This window comes from Falco cherrug, chromosome 1 (genome assembly GCF_023634085.1).
Source record: "Falco cherrug isolate bFalChe1 chromosome 1, bFalChe1.pri, whole genome shotgun sequence".
Lineage (NCBI taxonomy): Eukaryota > Metazoa > Chordata > Aves > Falconiformes > Falconidae > Falco > Falco cherrug.
Genome location: NC_073697.1, coordinates 57,163,055 through 57,178,681, shown reverse-complemented (window position 1 = coordinate 57,178,681; position 15,627 = coordinate 57,163,055). Strand labels below are relative to the sequence as shown.

At 37.6% G+C, this 15,627-nt stretch overlaps 1 protein-coding gene across 2 annotated transcripts in view; it reads left to right on the top strand.

Annotated features, from left to right (window-relative positions):
* GABRA2 (gamma-aminobutyric acid type A receptor subunit alpha2) overlaps nucleotides 1-15,627 on the top strand; it is a 64,854-nt gene that overhangs the window by 18,490 nt on the left and 30,737 nt on the right. For both annotated transcript variants that reach the window (XM_055723147.1, XM_005433596.4), the window contains exon 4: nucleotides 9,853-9,920. In XM_055723147.1, coding sequence (XP_055579122.1) covers nucleotides 9,853-9,920 — 68 coding nt within the window. The remainder of the gene's footprint in view (nucleotides 1-9,852; nucleotides 9,921-15,627) is intronic.

Genomic DNA, 15,627 nt, shown 5'->3' with positions numbered 1-15,627 from the left:
GGTTGGTCCAAATAATTACTGTTCCACTTCATCAAAGCCTTCCATTTCCAGACTTGTTTGAGTGCTCTTATTCTCTTTTGTCTTCCTCCGTCTCATTCTTTGGACAGTGTTGGGGCAGTCTGGTTCATTTTAGCTTTATCATGCTCACCCAGTTGATCTAAATAATACAGCAGTCCCATTTGTTACTCAGCCTGGTTATTATATACAATCGCTTTGCATCCTGATGGAAGCTGTAGTGTCTAAAGGGATAAGGTTTTATTTTTCATTTGAATGCCAAGTAGTTTTGGTTTGCTGCCAAATGTGTTGTGTGTTAGCAAAGTTCATTTTACTTCAACCTTTTAAGTAACCCATCTCAGTAAGATTACATTTCTTCCAGCCAAACTCAACTGTGCTCACTTTCATGTTTCTATTGAACATTTTGTGCAACTCCAACTAAACATGAATCACATTTGTTGTTTATTTTAGAACTGAATGCTTTTTAATTTTATTTCTTTGTTTTTTCTTGGTGTGTGAAGAAGTAATGAAAAGGGAAAAAATTATGATTTCGTGGATTTCATGGTAGTCTGGCTTTATGGGACCAGATTTCTTATTACCCATGTGTTTAGATTGCCCTTTCTAATGATTTCATTCACTCTTCCTTGTTCCTATTTTCAACATTTTGTTTCTCCCTTAGTTAATTTTGTGATAGTCAAGACTATTGTTTATGATTACTCAGCTATCTCAAATATTTATACAACCAAACCATCCATGTTGTATTAATGTCTTTACAATGAAGCTATAAATTTGAGGAATACTCTGTCTAAAAGATAGGGGAAAAAAATCAGAAAGATGTCTAGATAGTTAATTGCTGTCTTAATCACTTGGCAGTTGATACCTCTGAGATTGTCAAAATATTGCTTGAGGTGCCAAAAATCTATGAAGTCCAACAGTAATGACCAAGTGTATCTTTTTTTTTTTTTAATGACCAAGAGTATATTTTTCTTTTCCCTGTGCAAAGAACCAAATAAGTTATGCACTCCTTGGTTGCTTTGAACTCTGTCACACGTTTATGTACTGTCAGGATTCAAACCATAAACCAGTTGATTGGTTGGTGACTGGCTTAAACATCTCATTTATTCTCTACCTGATTTAGGAAAGGGATCTGAATCCATGTCTCCTGATTTCTAACTCTGTTAACTAGACACAGGGCTTTTGATCATTCTGGGAGAGTGGTTTCTTCCACTGGAGACGTTTTACTTTGGATAAAATATCTACATATGTGTCAGAACGTGGATGGAGACCTTTGTTTTGTACTGCTGGACTGCAGAACCATCCGCAGTCTTTGCCCAGTCAGCCCCACACAGACTGAGGGCTTAGGTTTGGCAGTGCCTACATTTCTTGGCTCCCACGTATAGTGAAATTCATTGCTTCAAACAGCCAGGTCTCCTTTGTGGAACACGGGGAAAGCTAGGCATGTTGGCACACCTCAGAGATGGTGTGGGCATAGTCTTAACTATCTGCAAAAGCTGTTCATGAAGTCAATAAACTGAGTGCGGATCTGTCAAACTAACTGATTAAAAAATGATGGAGAGGCATTCAACTGATGCCTTTTCTTACCAGCACAGGTGAAACATCCAAGTTTGTGTGGGAAAACATTGCCGGTCTCTACTTCATCTGTTCACAGTGGTGTGCCCCTTGTGCCATTCCTCTTTTCTTGAAAAAAGCCATGCAAATGGCTGATAGCTTAGGATGATGGAAACCTGTGTGAGCGAGAGAGAACGTCTCTTGTCAAGTACGTGCTCTGATTTAAAGCAGAGACATGAACTCAAGTTACTGTGTGTCAGGGTCTGTCTTGACCACAAAGGTGAATTTTCTAAGGTAGGGCATGCTTCCCCAGCCTTCGGAAGAAATTGTTCTGCTTTATGTAAATAATTAGATATTGAGCAGAGACTTCAATTTATGTCTGCTACATCCCATGGGTGCTGCTAGGCTGTGAAATCAGTCTCTTGCTTGTTTTCTGGCTTTCTCTCTCAAAGTCTTTCTGGCCCAGTAAATTTGTAATTATTTATAGTTTGAGGAACTCATTGGGACTTGGTTGAGAGCCAGTTCTTTAAGCTGCTTGGCAGCGTCAGGGTATTTTTGCCTTAAGGTGGAAATAAAAGCAGCCAGGGAGTTTTAGGTACTGACAATGTTAGACAGGAATTTGGGACTAAAGGGGATTCAGATGAATATAAGTGCAAAATTTAGTCGTCATGATCTGGACCACAGAGACTTTCAGATTAACTTCTATTGAATTAAGTGGAAACTTGGAGCTCAAATAACTTTGTGAGCTTGTCCGATATACTGAAAGAGATAATTGGGCACCCATATCAGTCTTTAGCCCTACCCTTGAGTGACTTTCTCAAACTTGCAGAGGAAGCTTATAATAAAGTTAAAACTGCACCTCAAATGCCACTTGTATCCAAGGCTTTTCATTCATAGGACCCTTTGCAAATGTGTTTAATTTTGTTACCTGAAGCAATAAGGTTTGCAAATTAAAGACCTCTTGATAGAGAGAGAGGGAGAAGAAAAAGTAGTAAAGATAATGTTTGTGCATGTGATTACTATTTTTTTTTTTAAGTGAGAGTTAAATCCCAAATCTGTTCTATGCATAGGAAAATTCTCTTAGTAACATATAACTGTATCACTCAGCACAGAGAGAACTTTTAATTTTCTGTTTACTAGCTGGAAACAGTGCTCTTACAGTTTGCACCAGTGTCTTTTACTGGACAAATCTAAGTAATTACCTGACTGTGGAGATACATCATGTTATTTGAGTTACAGCTATGCCTAAATTTCATTCTGTGCGTATTTTGTGGGTAGCCTACACCTAAAAAAGATGTTAGCTTGGCTAAAAACATATCTGAAAATATTTTCCCAAGTCATATTTTTTGCTACAGAAGAAAAGGATATTGACAGTTAAACTAAACAGGTTTTTCCAGGTGAATGTGTCTTTTTTTTAATGGTTAAAAAGTCTCACTCACTTCTAAAGATACACCTACTTTTAACTGAAGTTCTGTATCACAGTAAATTCTCCCTCAGCTTTATATTTTCCTGCTATTTTGGACCAGCTATATTAAATTTCAGAATAATAGACACTACTTTTCTGAAATAGAAATTCAAATTCAAGAATGGGCTTATACACAGGACCAGGTATTCAGTTAGTCTAAATGACATAATGGTATTTATTTTGAGTGTGGTATTATTACTTTACAAGGTTGCCAGACTTCATGAGTTCTGTGCAGGCCTTTGGAGGGTCACTGATGGTCTTTACATGAAGCTGTCTGCTTGCTTCATGTCTGTATGCTGTAATGTCTGTTAAAAATACAAGGTCTTCAGAGGGAAATCGTTTGGGGTCTGTTAACCTGCTGGCTTTCAGTTCCTGTGTCTTTTTCCAGAATATATTCTTGTTTCAGTCAACACCATGAGAAACCAAGTACAATGGCCGATTCAGATCTCATTTATACCAATGTAAATCAGGAGAGCAACTGTTAACAGTAACACAGGTATTACTAGGTCTTACTGGTAAGCTTACTCTACATATGCTTCGTTAAAGATGGAGGTTTGAAAGAGGTTTACTTATGGCTTATATTAAGAAATTGTCTTGCCAACAGTTCGAGGGTAGAGTGAGGCTATTGGAAGTGAAGCGCTGGGGTCAAGGAGGGAAGTGAATTTGTTTCTTCTCACAGTAGTTTACAAATTGGGAGTGTATTTATGTTGGCACATGTGTCTTTGAAACTTGTAATTTAACAGTGGATAATGAATGAAGACGCTGAGTAGTTGGATCGATAAAACTGCCATGTAACCAAATATAAAGAAGAGCTGGCAGAACACTGTTTTGAAATACCTGCATTCCTATGGATTTTGCTGCTCGTATGGCTCCATATTGCATGACCTCCTCTGACTCTCATTCCCTGCCAGCCAGAGAGTGTCTTGAGCCGTCAACAGACACACTAAGGAGCTTGTCAGATAAGGGCAGCATGTTGAGTTAGAGCAGTGTTAGATGGATTAAGAACCTGGCTGTTTCACCTGTATGATCCCTGACTTGTATTATGAATGACAATTTCAAAGCCTTTGGGCAACATTGCCAAGCATGCCCTTAGAGACCATATTACAATGTCAGAACAATGTCAATTCCAGTTAAATAACTTCTTTATACCAAAATAATTAAAGTAACATCAAGCTTTTGACAGCATTTCCACAAGAACTCAGAAATCCTCAGTTAAGGCTCCCACAGCACTGAAACTTGACCTCCTTTTTTATTTTTTGTTGACATAATTAAAGAGCAGTATTTTTTTTCGTATACTTTTTCGCATGCTATAGCAGCCCTCCATTTACAGCCTTGCAGTATTCTCCTGGGTACTATTTACTCTACATTTAAAATAATGTTTGTAAGAAATTGTTTCATGCTACGCATTAGAACTATGTATGCATATTTTAAAAGCTCTGTCCCACCAAGAATACTTTTGATGATTTCTGAGTTACCTCAGACAGATTGGCTTTTATTTTAGCTGCCCAAACCCTGGATTCATAGTTTTATTGACTGAAAATTCAAATAAAATTTTAAAAATTCTAACCCAATCTCCTAGTCTGTTTTCTTGTGAAGATAGCCTTGACACATTAATGGATAACATAGTCAGCTTCATGCAAATGAACATCTGGAACCTTGCTGGTGGTCCACTCTGAAGACTTTGCAGTGATCACACTCCTTTCTTCTCTTCTTTTAAACATACCTAGAACGAGTCATGCATGTTTTATCCCTACTCTCTGCAAAGAAAGGATTGTAGATTACTTGGTGAGAGGAGGAGCAAGGTCAGAAGGAACGAGCAAGACAGATTATTCTCAAATTTGTGAAATAGAAAATTTATTTCAAGAAATACTGCCTCAGACTTCTCCAGGAACAGGAGAGCTCTCAGGTGTGCCCAGCCCTGCATGTCTACCTACCCCACGCTGCAGACACTGGAATGCTCTGTACCCCTTCAGGGATGCAGGCAGCTGAGAAGGGACATTTGAAAGAAAGAGAAGTTTTGAAAACTGCCTGGCAGGCAGTTAGTTCAAAGGAACTCATTCAAAATTTAATTGCCTCTGTGGAAATTTCCAATTTTGAGAAATTGGTAAATGCTGATGAGGAACCTTTTCATCTGACTTTTCTGACCATCTCCATTATTCAGCCTGTGATTGATTTAGGCTTCAGCCCCTGCAATTTCTCTGCCAAGCAGCCTACTTCAGCTGAGCAGGCTCTTCTACTGAGGAACAAGTCATCAGAACTTGAGACCATCAGGAAGGATATCCCAGCAGCAGGAAAGCTGGCATAATGGAAAGGACAAAGGCACTTATATCAATTCTAACGAAGCCCTGAACTCCTTTTCTATTTTTTTGGCGAGTCAATGGCATTGACATTTTCCTGTGTGGATACTTAACGTTGGACAGCCGAAGCCAGATGTGGTGGACACGTGTACTTCACATTACTTACACTTCATTTAATTCTTCTGCCTCAGCTTCCCAGGAACAGAAAAATGGAGATGATAAAATTATTATCTTCAGAGGGAAGATTGTTGTCATTAATGTGTGTCAAATCCTAAGTGTAACTAAAGCAGACAGTAAACCTTCTAGCTAAGGATAGATAAGGTCTCTAAATCTGAAGTTTGGTATATTTATTGCTTTTCATTTTTAGGAGGTTTTATCAGTATTGACATCATGACAGTTCAAGAAAGAAAAGGGAATCAGAAGAAACCAGTGCTTGAGAACTATGTGAAACATGATCTTAATAGTTATTGCTTTTACTACTTCCATGGGATGTATTTGTCTTCCTCTCTTTATTCTTAACTGTCTTGACTCTTGACTCTTTTTTTTTTTTCTTTTTTTTTAGTCAGTTTACCTTTGGCTTCTATCTTCTTGAGAAATTGGCCTAAGCAAAGTCAGATAAGGCTTCTCTTTTAACATTTATGATCAAAAAAAGTTAGAAACGATACTATAATAGCATTTGCTGAATTTCAAAGCATTTCATATGATGATGGCATCTATGTGTCATATTTTTAGGCAAGATTTTTCCCCCCTAAAAGAAGCATCGGAAATAGAAATGACATCCTTAGCTTTTCCTGTTCCTGTTTCTTTGTTTAACCTTCAAAGTCAGTGATTCAGAATAACCCAAGAGCTCACAAGTATAAATGAGTCAACCACCCCTCCTCCCAACAGAGGGTTCTTCTTTAAAAAGCAGTAGGCCTCCATTGATTTAAGCGCTTTTGAAAACCAGGCCTTTTAGTTATGTATTTACATGTCTATTGAAGAAAAAGATTTTATAATTCTAGTGGAAAAAACTTGTCCTTAATTTTTCTCAAAAAAATAGAATGAAGATTTGTACACGAGCACACATTGCACTGAATGTTCTGTAGCAGCGTACGTTCCTTTGGCATTTCCACAAGCACTGGTGTTCCAGAACTGCTTGAATCTCCAGTGGGCTAAGTGTGATGACTTGTGCTGTTCTTGACAGAACATCAGTTATAAAAAGCCTGTAATTGTGGTGCCTTCTGGATGAATTCTGATTAGAGAGCCCATCTGAAACTGTGCTTTGTGCCTCTGAATTGTTTTCAGTAAGTTACCAGTGGGACAAAGTGGTATGTTTTAATACAGACTTTATTTGACGAGCATATATTCTTCCAAAGCAATAACTACATAACTTGTTGTAAAAAAGGAGGATTCATATTTGCTTTTTGTAGACACTGATTCTGAAACCCTGTGTTCAAGTTTGTAATTCAGAGGAACCTTTATTGTAACACTGTGAAGTAACAAAGAAAAAAAAGACACAAGGCTCAGGCAGCTGACGCTAACATATGATAACAGGATTAATTCGAGATTTATTCCATTTCAGCTTCTTTTATCTTTAAGGACCAGTTTCCTTGTACGTAGGTATGAATAGAAACTTCTAAAATATGTTTAATTTTGAGAGAAAATAGGAGGCAGAAATAAAAATCTGCCAGTTCCTCTTTTGTGTACTTTTCTTTCTTTTTCCTGTCTTCCTTGGCTCTGTTTTCTTATCCTTCTCTTTTCCCTCAGTCTTCACATCTCTTGTAACTTTTCAGCTTCCTTTGTCCCTCTCACACCCTGTTTCAAGACATTCTGCCTGCTCCCTTTGCCCTGTGCCATGGCATGGCTCTCGCCTGAGCAGAAGCAGCCTGGTGGAGCTCCTGCTCTCAGGACAACCCCCCGCTTTGGGGGATTGCAACTGGTTGTGTTGAAACACATTGCTGTCACCATTGCCTGGAGCTATGCTGGCTTAAGGCAGTTTTGGCAAAAAAAGAAATAAAGGTACATGGTTAATTTGCATGCGTTCCCATTCCTGAGGCTGTCAGGGATGAACTTGCCCCAGGACTTTTTATATACATTGAAGTGCTTATTGTAATTACAACAACCTGAAATGAAGCTCTTGTTGCTGAGGATCTGTGGATAGTAAGCCTCTTCTTCCCACATGTCCCCCCTTCACTTCCCAAGTGATGGGAGGATGGATCCAGAAGTATACAGAAAAAATATGATGGAATATGGGAGGTGTTTTTTTAATTAAAAACTAAATGGAAGACAAACCTGAAGATTCCATGTCCTGTAGTTTACTATATACAAATTGTAAAGTCATTCCCATGTGTCAAATAGGTCAGATGCAAACAACTGATAGCAATAGGGTGAGGTTACAAGAGGACCGTGCTTCCAACCCTTTGGCAGGGATGTGTGCGTGCAGGTTAAGATTTGCCAAGTGACTTTGTTGCCTGTAGTAGGGTTCCTTCAAATTACATGAGTATAATTGGAATTAGCCTTGGTTCTCTGCTGTTGGGATACTTGATTTTCAATCATACTTCTGTAGCACCAGTGTATTTCATGGAATTTAATTAAGATCTTGCATTGTCATTATAGTACAGGCCAAATTTCACAGTCAGTCCCTGCAGCACCGTTTTACCCCCTGAGGAGTAGCTCTCTTGCCACTTTTCCATTTCATTTCAGCCTGTGCCAGGTAACCATTTGGAGGGAATGATCTTTTTTTCTGGAGAGTCTCCCACAGGCAACATGCAGTCACTAGTCTTCTGGACTGTACCTGTGGTTTCTGTGTGGTATTTCAGACCCATACTTTATCTTTGTTGAATACAAAGAACAGCGCAGACTCAGCACCTCGTTTTGTCCACAGACTTAAAATTAGTTTGTAAGGTGTTTGGAGTAGAAATCAACTCAGCTTGTGGATGGATTCTGCACATGGGATTGCAGAAGTCTCTGTCACAGAAATATACCTCTCTCAGGACGTGCAGGGGATGTGTGTTTTTGAACTTTCAGAATGACACATAGTAAGTGTCAGCCTTTACTTACTTGCTTAAAAAGCAGAAGAAATCTTGGAAAGAAGGTAGTTTTGGGTAGGAAAGGCTTTACAAAATCCTGTAGTCTAATAAGTACATGCCTGGTGTTCAGCTGGAGAAGGAAATGCAAGTTTCCTTACAGATGAGAGTGCAGGAATGTGCCTCCCCCATGCGCCAAAGGTTTTTTGAAAGTATTGTATCAGGCCACCTCTGCTCTCGGCTGTGGGTGCAGCTCCATTCCTTTGGAAGCACACCGTTCCCATGCAGCTGCTCACCGAGCAGCCTTGCCTTTGCCTGGTGGCTGGTGGAGCACCTGCCGATTCCTCTGGACAGAGAGCAGCGGCTATACTGTGGCTTAACACAAGTGAAGGTAAAACCTGCCTGTGCCACGTGCTTGTCAAAAGATAGCTTTTAAGAACAGAGAAAGTATTAACTATCCATATTAAATGATGGTTAAATATGCAAATAACAACTGAACAGCAGGATCACTCATATAACAGGCAGCTGTATTATTTTCAGGAATGGAAATTCTGGGGTCGGTCAAAACGCAGCTATTTTTATGAAATATTTGAATGCAGCTCCATGATTTTAGGGTCCCTTTCCAACCCAAACCATTCTATGATTTTATGATTTCTTTCCTAGTCAGCAACTGGCTTTAAGGTAGAGAATTCCTTATGCTGACTGTCTTGAATGCAGACAGTAGTTGGCAACTGCTGTAAGGAATTTCCTGCAAATGTGTGCTATCCCTCTTAGTGAATATCGTTCCATTTTGAGTGTAATTGAAAACTGAAGATAGAAAACTCAGCAATTATTTCTCCCTGCAGTACAATATTTAATATTCTGATTTCATGGCTGTCTGACTACAATGATTAGGAAGAACATTTTCTTACATTGTTGTGGTACTGTAAATACTATATCAGGAGCATTGTGTATCAAGGGAAGGAACTATTGTGTTAAAATATGTGGCACTTAAAAACATACCCAATTAAAAAGTAGAATGCTGTTGAGTGTTACATTTGGTGTAGTCAATAATTGCTTCGTAAGCTTATTCTTGTCTTTGGCTTTGAAAAAGCTATTCAGGATGAAGAAAACAGCCTTGAACTAGAAAGGCTTTAATAGGAATGATCTGCAGCAGCAAATAGGAATGATCTGCAACAACAGAGAGAACGCTGCTTCAACAAAGGCATTTTATGTTTAGAACTGTGCCACCGTGTTCAGTCCAAGACAATGTGGTTATTTTTGCTTGTGGAGAAATGGGAGATATGTGTGTCGTTGCTGATGGTTGTATAGTCCTTTAACTGAAACAAACTACTCAGTGGGACAAACTCTCATCTAATAACCTCTGTGTTAAGTGGGGTAGAGGCCTGCCCCATATTTACAACAGGATACTGGTTAGAAGTAAATAAGGAGATAAACTTGTTCAAAATGTCCCATAATTTTGCAGAATTTGAAGAAATATTAGAAATTTAAAATGTTTGCTTGTGTTTTCTTTTTATATCAGATAGTATTACTGAAGTCTTCACTAACATCTATGTGACCAGTTTTGGACCTGTTTCAGATACCGATATGGTGAGTTTCTGAATCTTTTCAATATATAGTAAATCGTATAAGATATATGTTATTTACATCCTTTAAACTAGTATTCTGCTTTTACTTATTGTGGACAAATTGCAAATAATTTCACTGAAGTCAGGAGGTGCCAAATCCCAGTGGTTCTAAAGATGGAAAATGGTTTATAGACGTTACATGATAAGTACACTTGTATTAGCTGTTTAGTTCAGACCAGCAAATCATGACTGTCCCTACTGACTGTGCTTTGGTTCGTATTCTGGAGCAGTCTTGAACTGGGTCAGCTGGATTTCTCTTGGATGAAACTGGGGTGAAAGGTGCACTGTAGGAGCACACTTAACGTGGGCATCAGTCTGAGGGACCTGCCTGGAGTCGGTCTAGACTAAACCTCTTGAAAGATGTAGCTTGGAAGTTGGGTTATCAGCACAATTGTGTTGTTCTACACATCCATCCTTCATAATTTGAACTTTTTAGTAACCATTTAAAGGAAGTCAGTGACATTAAGAAGAAGGAAACTGTCACAATATTGGTCTGGATTACAGTTTTTCATGAAAACAGCAATGGAAAATAGTCTGAGACAAGGGGTCCTTTGTAAGTTTACTGTGAATCATACGGAGATTAGGGAGAACGTGTCACACAAGGGAGAAAGATCTTCATGGATATAACATCTCTAAAGGGGAAGAAGGGAAGGACAATCTGAAAATTACTTTAGCTGCCCTTGCCATTCCTGAAGTTTTTTCTTGCATGAAACTATTTTTTGAAATGTTTTGAACATTCATGATTATATAAGAGATATACAATAATACCTATTTCTAACTATAGGCTTTGAAAAAAAAATTATGTATTTAAAAACAGGCAATATTTAATTTTTCTGTGAAAACTTTCAGGTTATACATCATACAAAACAGGACACATCTTGATGTTACGAGCTAGGCTGCAATGAAACTAAATATTTTATGGTATGGTGTACATTTTTAAAGCTATTTGCTCACTGACTAACAGCTAGTCATAGCTTTGTAGAATATATTGTGGGGTTTTTTTTCTATTGTTCTTTTGTGTGTGATAGTTTCAATTTTCAAGCTTTGTTTCAGTTGCGACGAATAGATTACTGAGGCTTCACTTGAAAAGTTGTTTCATAGGAAAAGTAGACATTTATTTTCTTTTTGTCACTGTATATGTTACCGATTCTCTTGGGGTATTTTTTTCCTAATAATGTTAAGTTTTTGAAGTGTTTCTTATTTTATTATTAATTATAAAAAACAAGTATCCACAGCTATATACAAAAGTGATATGAACATCTTGACCTTGTTAATCTAGTATCACATGACTTCACAGTGTTTACACTTGCAGTATTATTATTGTGTGTATATATATATTACACTTTACACTTTATTATATTTTAATATACATTATATATTATATATACTATACACTACACATATAATTTACACTTGCAGTATTATTATTGTATCTATATGTATATATAATGTATATATATACACAATATATATAATACTGCAGTATTATACTTGCAGAATTCCTGTGAAATGAGGAGATGATATGAACACAATTTTAAAGATGTGGTACTGAGGCACGATGAGCCTTACCCAAGGCTGTGCATGTCATCTGTGCTTAAATGGGAATTTAATGAAAAGCTCCCTGAGCCTAATCCCTAGCTCCTGAAACACTTTCAACATCAGTGTGTAAATGTGTGGAGAACTCTGTGTCCATTTGCACAGACAGATATGACGGCACAGTAAGGGGTCAGGTCATTTGGTGCCAGAGCTCTAACAGCTCTGTGCAGAGGTGTTAATCAAAGCAGAGTGCGGCACAGGAGAACAGCAGCTGTTACTGTAATGGGCAGGTCTATTTGCAGATAAGTAGATAGGTAAGTAAGAGCAGTTTAATACTTTCTGCTACAAGTTTCAGGCTTAATTTAGCTTGTTCAGTTGATAATTATAAAATCATTTTGAAACGTATGAGCAGTCAATTAGAAAATTTCAACCTGTGAGTTTTGAAATAATAGCTTCCAAACTATCACATATTCTGTTAAACATGAAGGTGACACTGGAGTTTTTACCATGAGTACTCTTTCATTTGGGTATTGTGTTACCGAATTGATAATGTAAACTACTATACAGAGGGTTTGCCAATATTTTCCTCTGTAAATGTTGGAAGGTCTGGAATATTCTCATTTTATAAATTTCCTCCTTAAAAGTCTTCATTGGAAGAATAAATTTTATTCTTGCCCATGTCCTCCTAAATCTCCAGAGGATCCTGAACTGAATCTGATATCTTTTCAGGAAGGTTGAGTACCAGCCCCTGAGGTCCCCTGCTCTCACAGCCTGAGTGGTGAGGCGCTCAGTCACACCAGGGTTTTAGGCTGGACACCTGCTGTTGCCCAAAACTCTCATAGTCATTGCTGCCAGCAGGATTCCTTCCCCTGGGATTTTTTGTAGCAGTGAAAGTCAGCAGATGTATGACTGCAACCCCTTTGCATTACCTATTTGCCAGCCTGGATTTTTTTTTCCCCTTGGTTATCATCTTCTGAAGAATAACAGTGCTTAGGAGAAAAGCTTGTTGAAAATGGGAAGGGGACTCATTGCCATGGGAGATGATTAATCTCTGTTTATAGTCTGGAAGAGGGAGAAGGCATGCTGAAAATGATGGGCGGATTGGAGCTAAGGACACAGTTGTCGCATAGCAGTGTTGATTCACAAAGTTGATAAAATGTCATTCTAACCTTTGTTGTTGAATTGACAGCAATTTATGAGGTTTCTGTTTTCCTCATTGAGTGTGGTAGTTCCTATTAATAATAATATAGTATTGTGTGCAATATGTGACTCAGTATGATTGCTAGAATGTAGGGTTTTATTCTTATCCCCTGTGTTTTACCAGCACCACAATTTTGCCAAAAAATAATTAAGTCCAGGGGAATTTGATCTTTGATTTTAGGCTAGCTGAAGTTGTCATTGATAAATTTAGGAGGCAAAAGCTGAGGCTGAGATTTTTCTCCAAATGTGTTAAGAGTCAAAACCTTTTGATCCTGATTGTGGATTAACATTTTGACTAAGTTGAAAAAGATGCTACTCTCTATTCAGCCCCAAATAGTCAGCTACCAAATCTGTTCAGCCTTGGCCAGAACTCTTGCAAACTGCACTTCAAATGAACTGCTGTGACTAAAATATTGGTGTATCTATATTGACTGTGTCATAAAAATGCTATTGTATGTCAACCACCACATTTAATGTCAAAGGAAATGCCTATATACAACAGGAATTTTCAAATTCATTTTGCAAACTAATGAAAATCAAGGAGGGCAAACCAAAACATGGGATTAAACAGATTTTACTTTCACTGATCTGTCTTTTTGAGCTGTTATTTCTCTGAAATGTTTAAGTTCAGTATTACCATGCTATGCCTTCTAGGCTTCCAACCAGATTGGTGATACAGATTTATTTTGACATTAGCCTGAGAGAAGAAAAGCTGCATTGTTTAGAAAAAACAAACAAACCAAAAACTGAACAGAACAATTGAAAAACAAAGTTTATCTGAATTTTCTAAAGAGTTATAAGGCTAAATTATGATTAAAGAGGCTAATTAAAACATTTTTAATTAAATTTCAATATTTAATATTTGAAAATTCTGAGGTGAAGGATAATGTTGGATTATGGTGTGTATGGTAACAAAATGGAAATAATTTAAATATTATAATTGATTATTTCTCTGGGTTTTTTTCAGATTTAATTATTTGAAGTCTGGTAGATTGATGTATCTTTATAAATATATATGCTGCTAACTCTGATTTTAGCACTGCAAGTAGTGTACTTTGACAGCTTTTTCTCAGACTTACTTTGTTTTCAAGTTGTCCTGACACTTTGGCTTCTAAAATTTCCCAGATAGCTGTAAGTGCAGATGTCCTTGATAGAAAAAAAAAAAAATAAAAAAGTAACATGTTTACTTCTCAAGCAACAATTACTGTATATAAGACAGAGCATACAGGCACCGAGAGCCTTTATATGAGGTCTGCTGTGGAGAAAGCCTGGCCAGGATTTTGCCAAATTTTGCCTCACAGCAGTCTTTCTAGTTGTCACTGGGAACAGTCTTTCCCGCATCACTGTTAGTAAGTGGCAAGATCTGAATCAGTTTTGCTTGAATATTAAAAATTACAACTTCTCTGAAAGTTTTGTGTTTCAAATGTCAACCTTAGCTTTTCATTGTCTTTGAAGAGTTTTGTTTACTGTTGTTACATCTTTGTTTTTCCCTATCGGTTTGTACACAATGTTTTTTCCTAGTTTCTCAAAGATAGACATCTATTTTTTATTCTAGAGTCAAGAAACTTGAACATCTCCCTGTAGAGATGGTCATACCCAGCCAGTTCATCGCTAGACACACTTCCATCTGGTTGCTTTTCAATTAAACATTCAATACACATTTCTGACTTTCCAAATATAGCCAGAACAGAAGTTTTCAATGAAGGCGGAAGGTCAAATCTGGAAATGACCAAAAGGATTGTTACAGCATCTCTCACTAAAACTGAAGATGGTTCTTTAAAAAGAGTGGCTGAACTGGGAACCACGTTTCTTTGTTTGGTGTCCATTTTTCAGATTTCCTCATTTTATTTTATATTTCAGATTTTTTTTTTCTATGAAACTCATTTTTTACCTGTTTCAAACTCTAATTATTAGCTATGGTTCCTTAACTGGAGAGAAGGTTTACAGCGGCTGTATGATAAGTAAGTCAGGACAGTGTATAGGAATGCACCCAGATGATTTTTTTCACAATGATTTAAAAAAGCGCTGCAATTATTTTGCTGTCACTTTTATTTTGGCTCAGTAGCAGAAGACTAAACAGTAAAAGGCAAACAGAAATGATAAATACATTTGGCTTTCTTAGGTGTTGGGGAGCATCTAGGTTGGCTTTTTATCATTGATATGTTTCTGAAAGTCAACAATTTGGTTGCTGTATTCCCTTATATTGTAGGCTCAAGTCATTGCCTTTGCAAGTTAAAACCACAGGCTGAAATTTTGAGCAGGATATCTCACATGATCTCCTGGAGACTTTCTGTCCTTTTATTCTGTTGGGAAGGCATGTTCCCCCGTGCAGCATCCTGCCAGGTGGCTCAATATTGGAGATTGATTTGTCAGAGTCTGTGTCCAAGCCCTTCACCGACATTAGCTCTCAGTGTATCTCTTGTCTGGATTCCTGTCCCTGGCACCAGGCATCCATCATGTTTCAGGGTTGCTCTTTCTCCATGTCTGAGTAAAAAAGGATAATGAGAAGTGTTTGTATTTTCAGTGACAGCAGTGTGAATAATATCTTGTAGTCTCTTTTCTAAGTAATCCCTATTTGTATCATCTGCATTCCTCTCTTACCCCTCCTCAGTGCATATTTTAGACTCAGAGTTCATTCTACATCAGGTCTATAGAAAGAAAGAGAGAAAATTATTCAGAGAAGGTCCTTTTCATAAGGATGTGGATATGGATAGGAAGGCATTCTCTTCCCTAAACACTATTACTCAAACCAGTTAAACACATTTTTTCCGTTTTTTTTTCAAATACTTGATGTTTAGATTAAATGCTTAGGCAAAAATGACTGAAGTTGGCAGATGAAGCAGAAATAAAAGGCTTGAAATGAGTTCTTCAAATGGAGAAAAGCCATACTACAATTCCCTGGAAATCTACCACACATTCCTTACAGTATTACA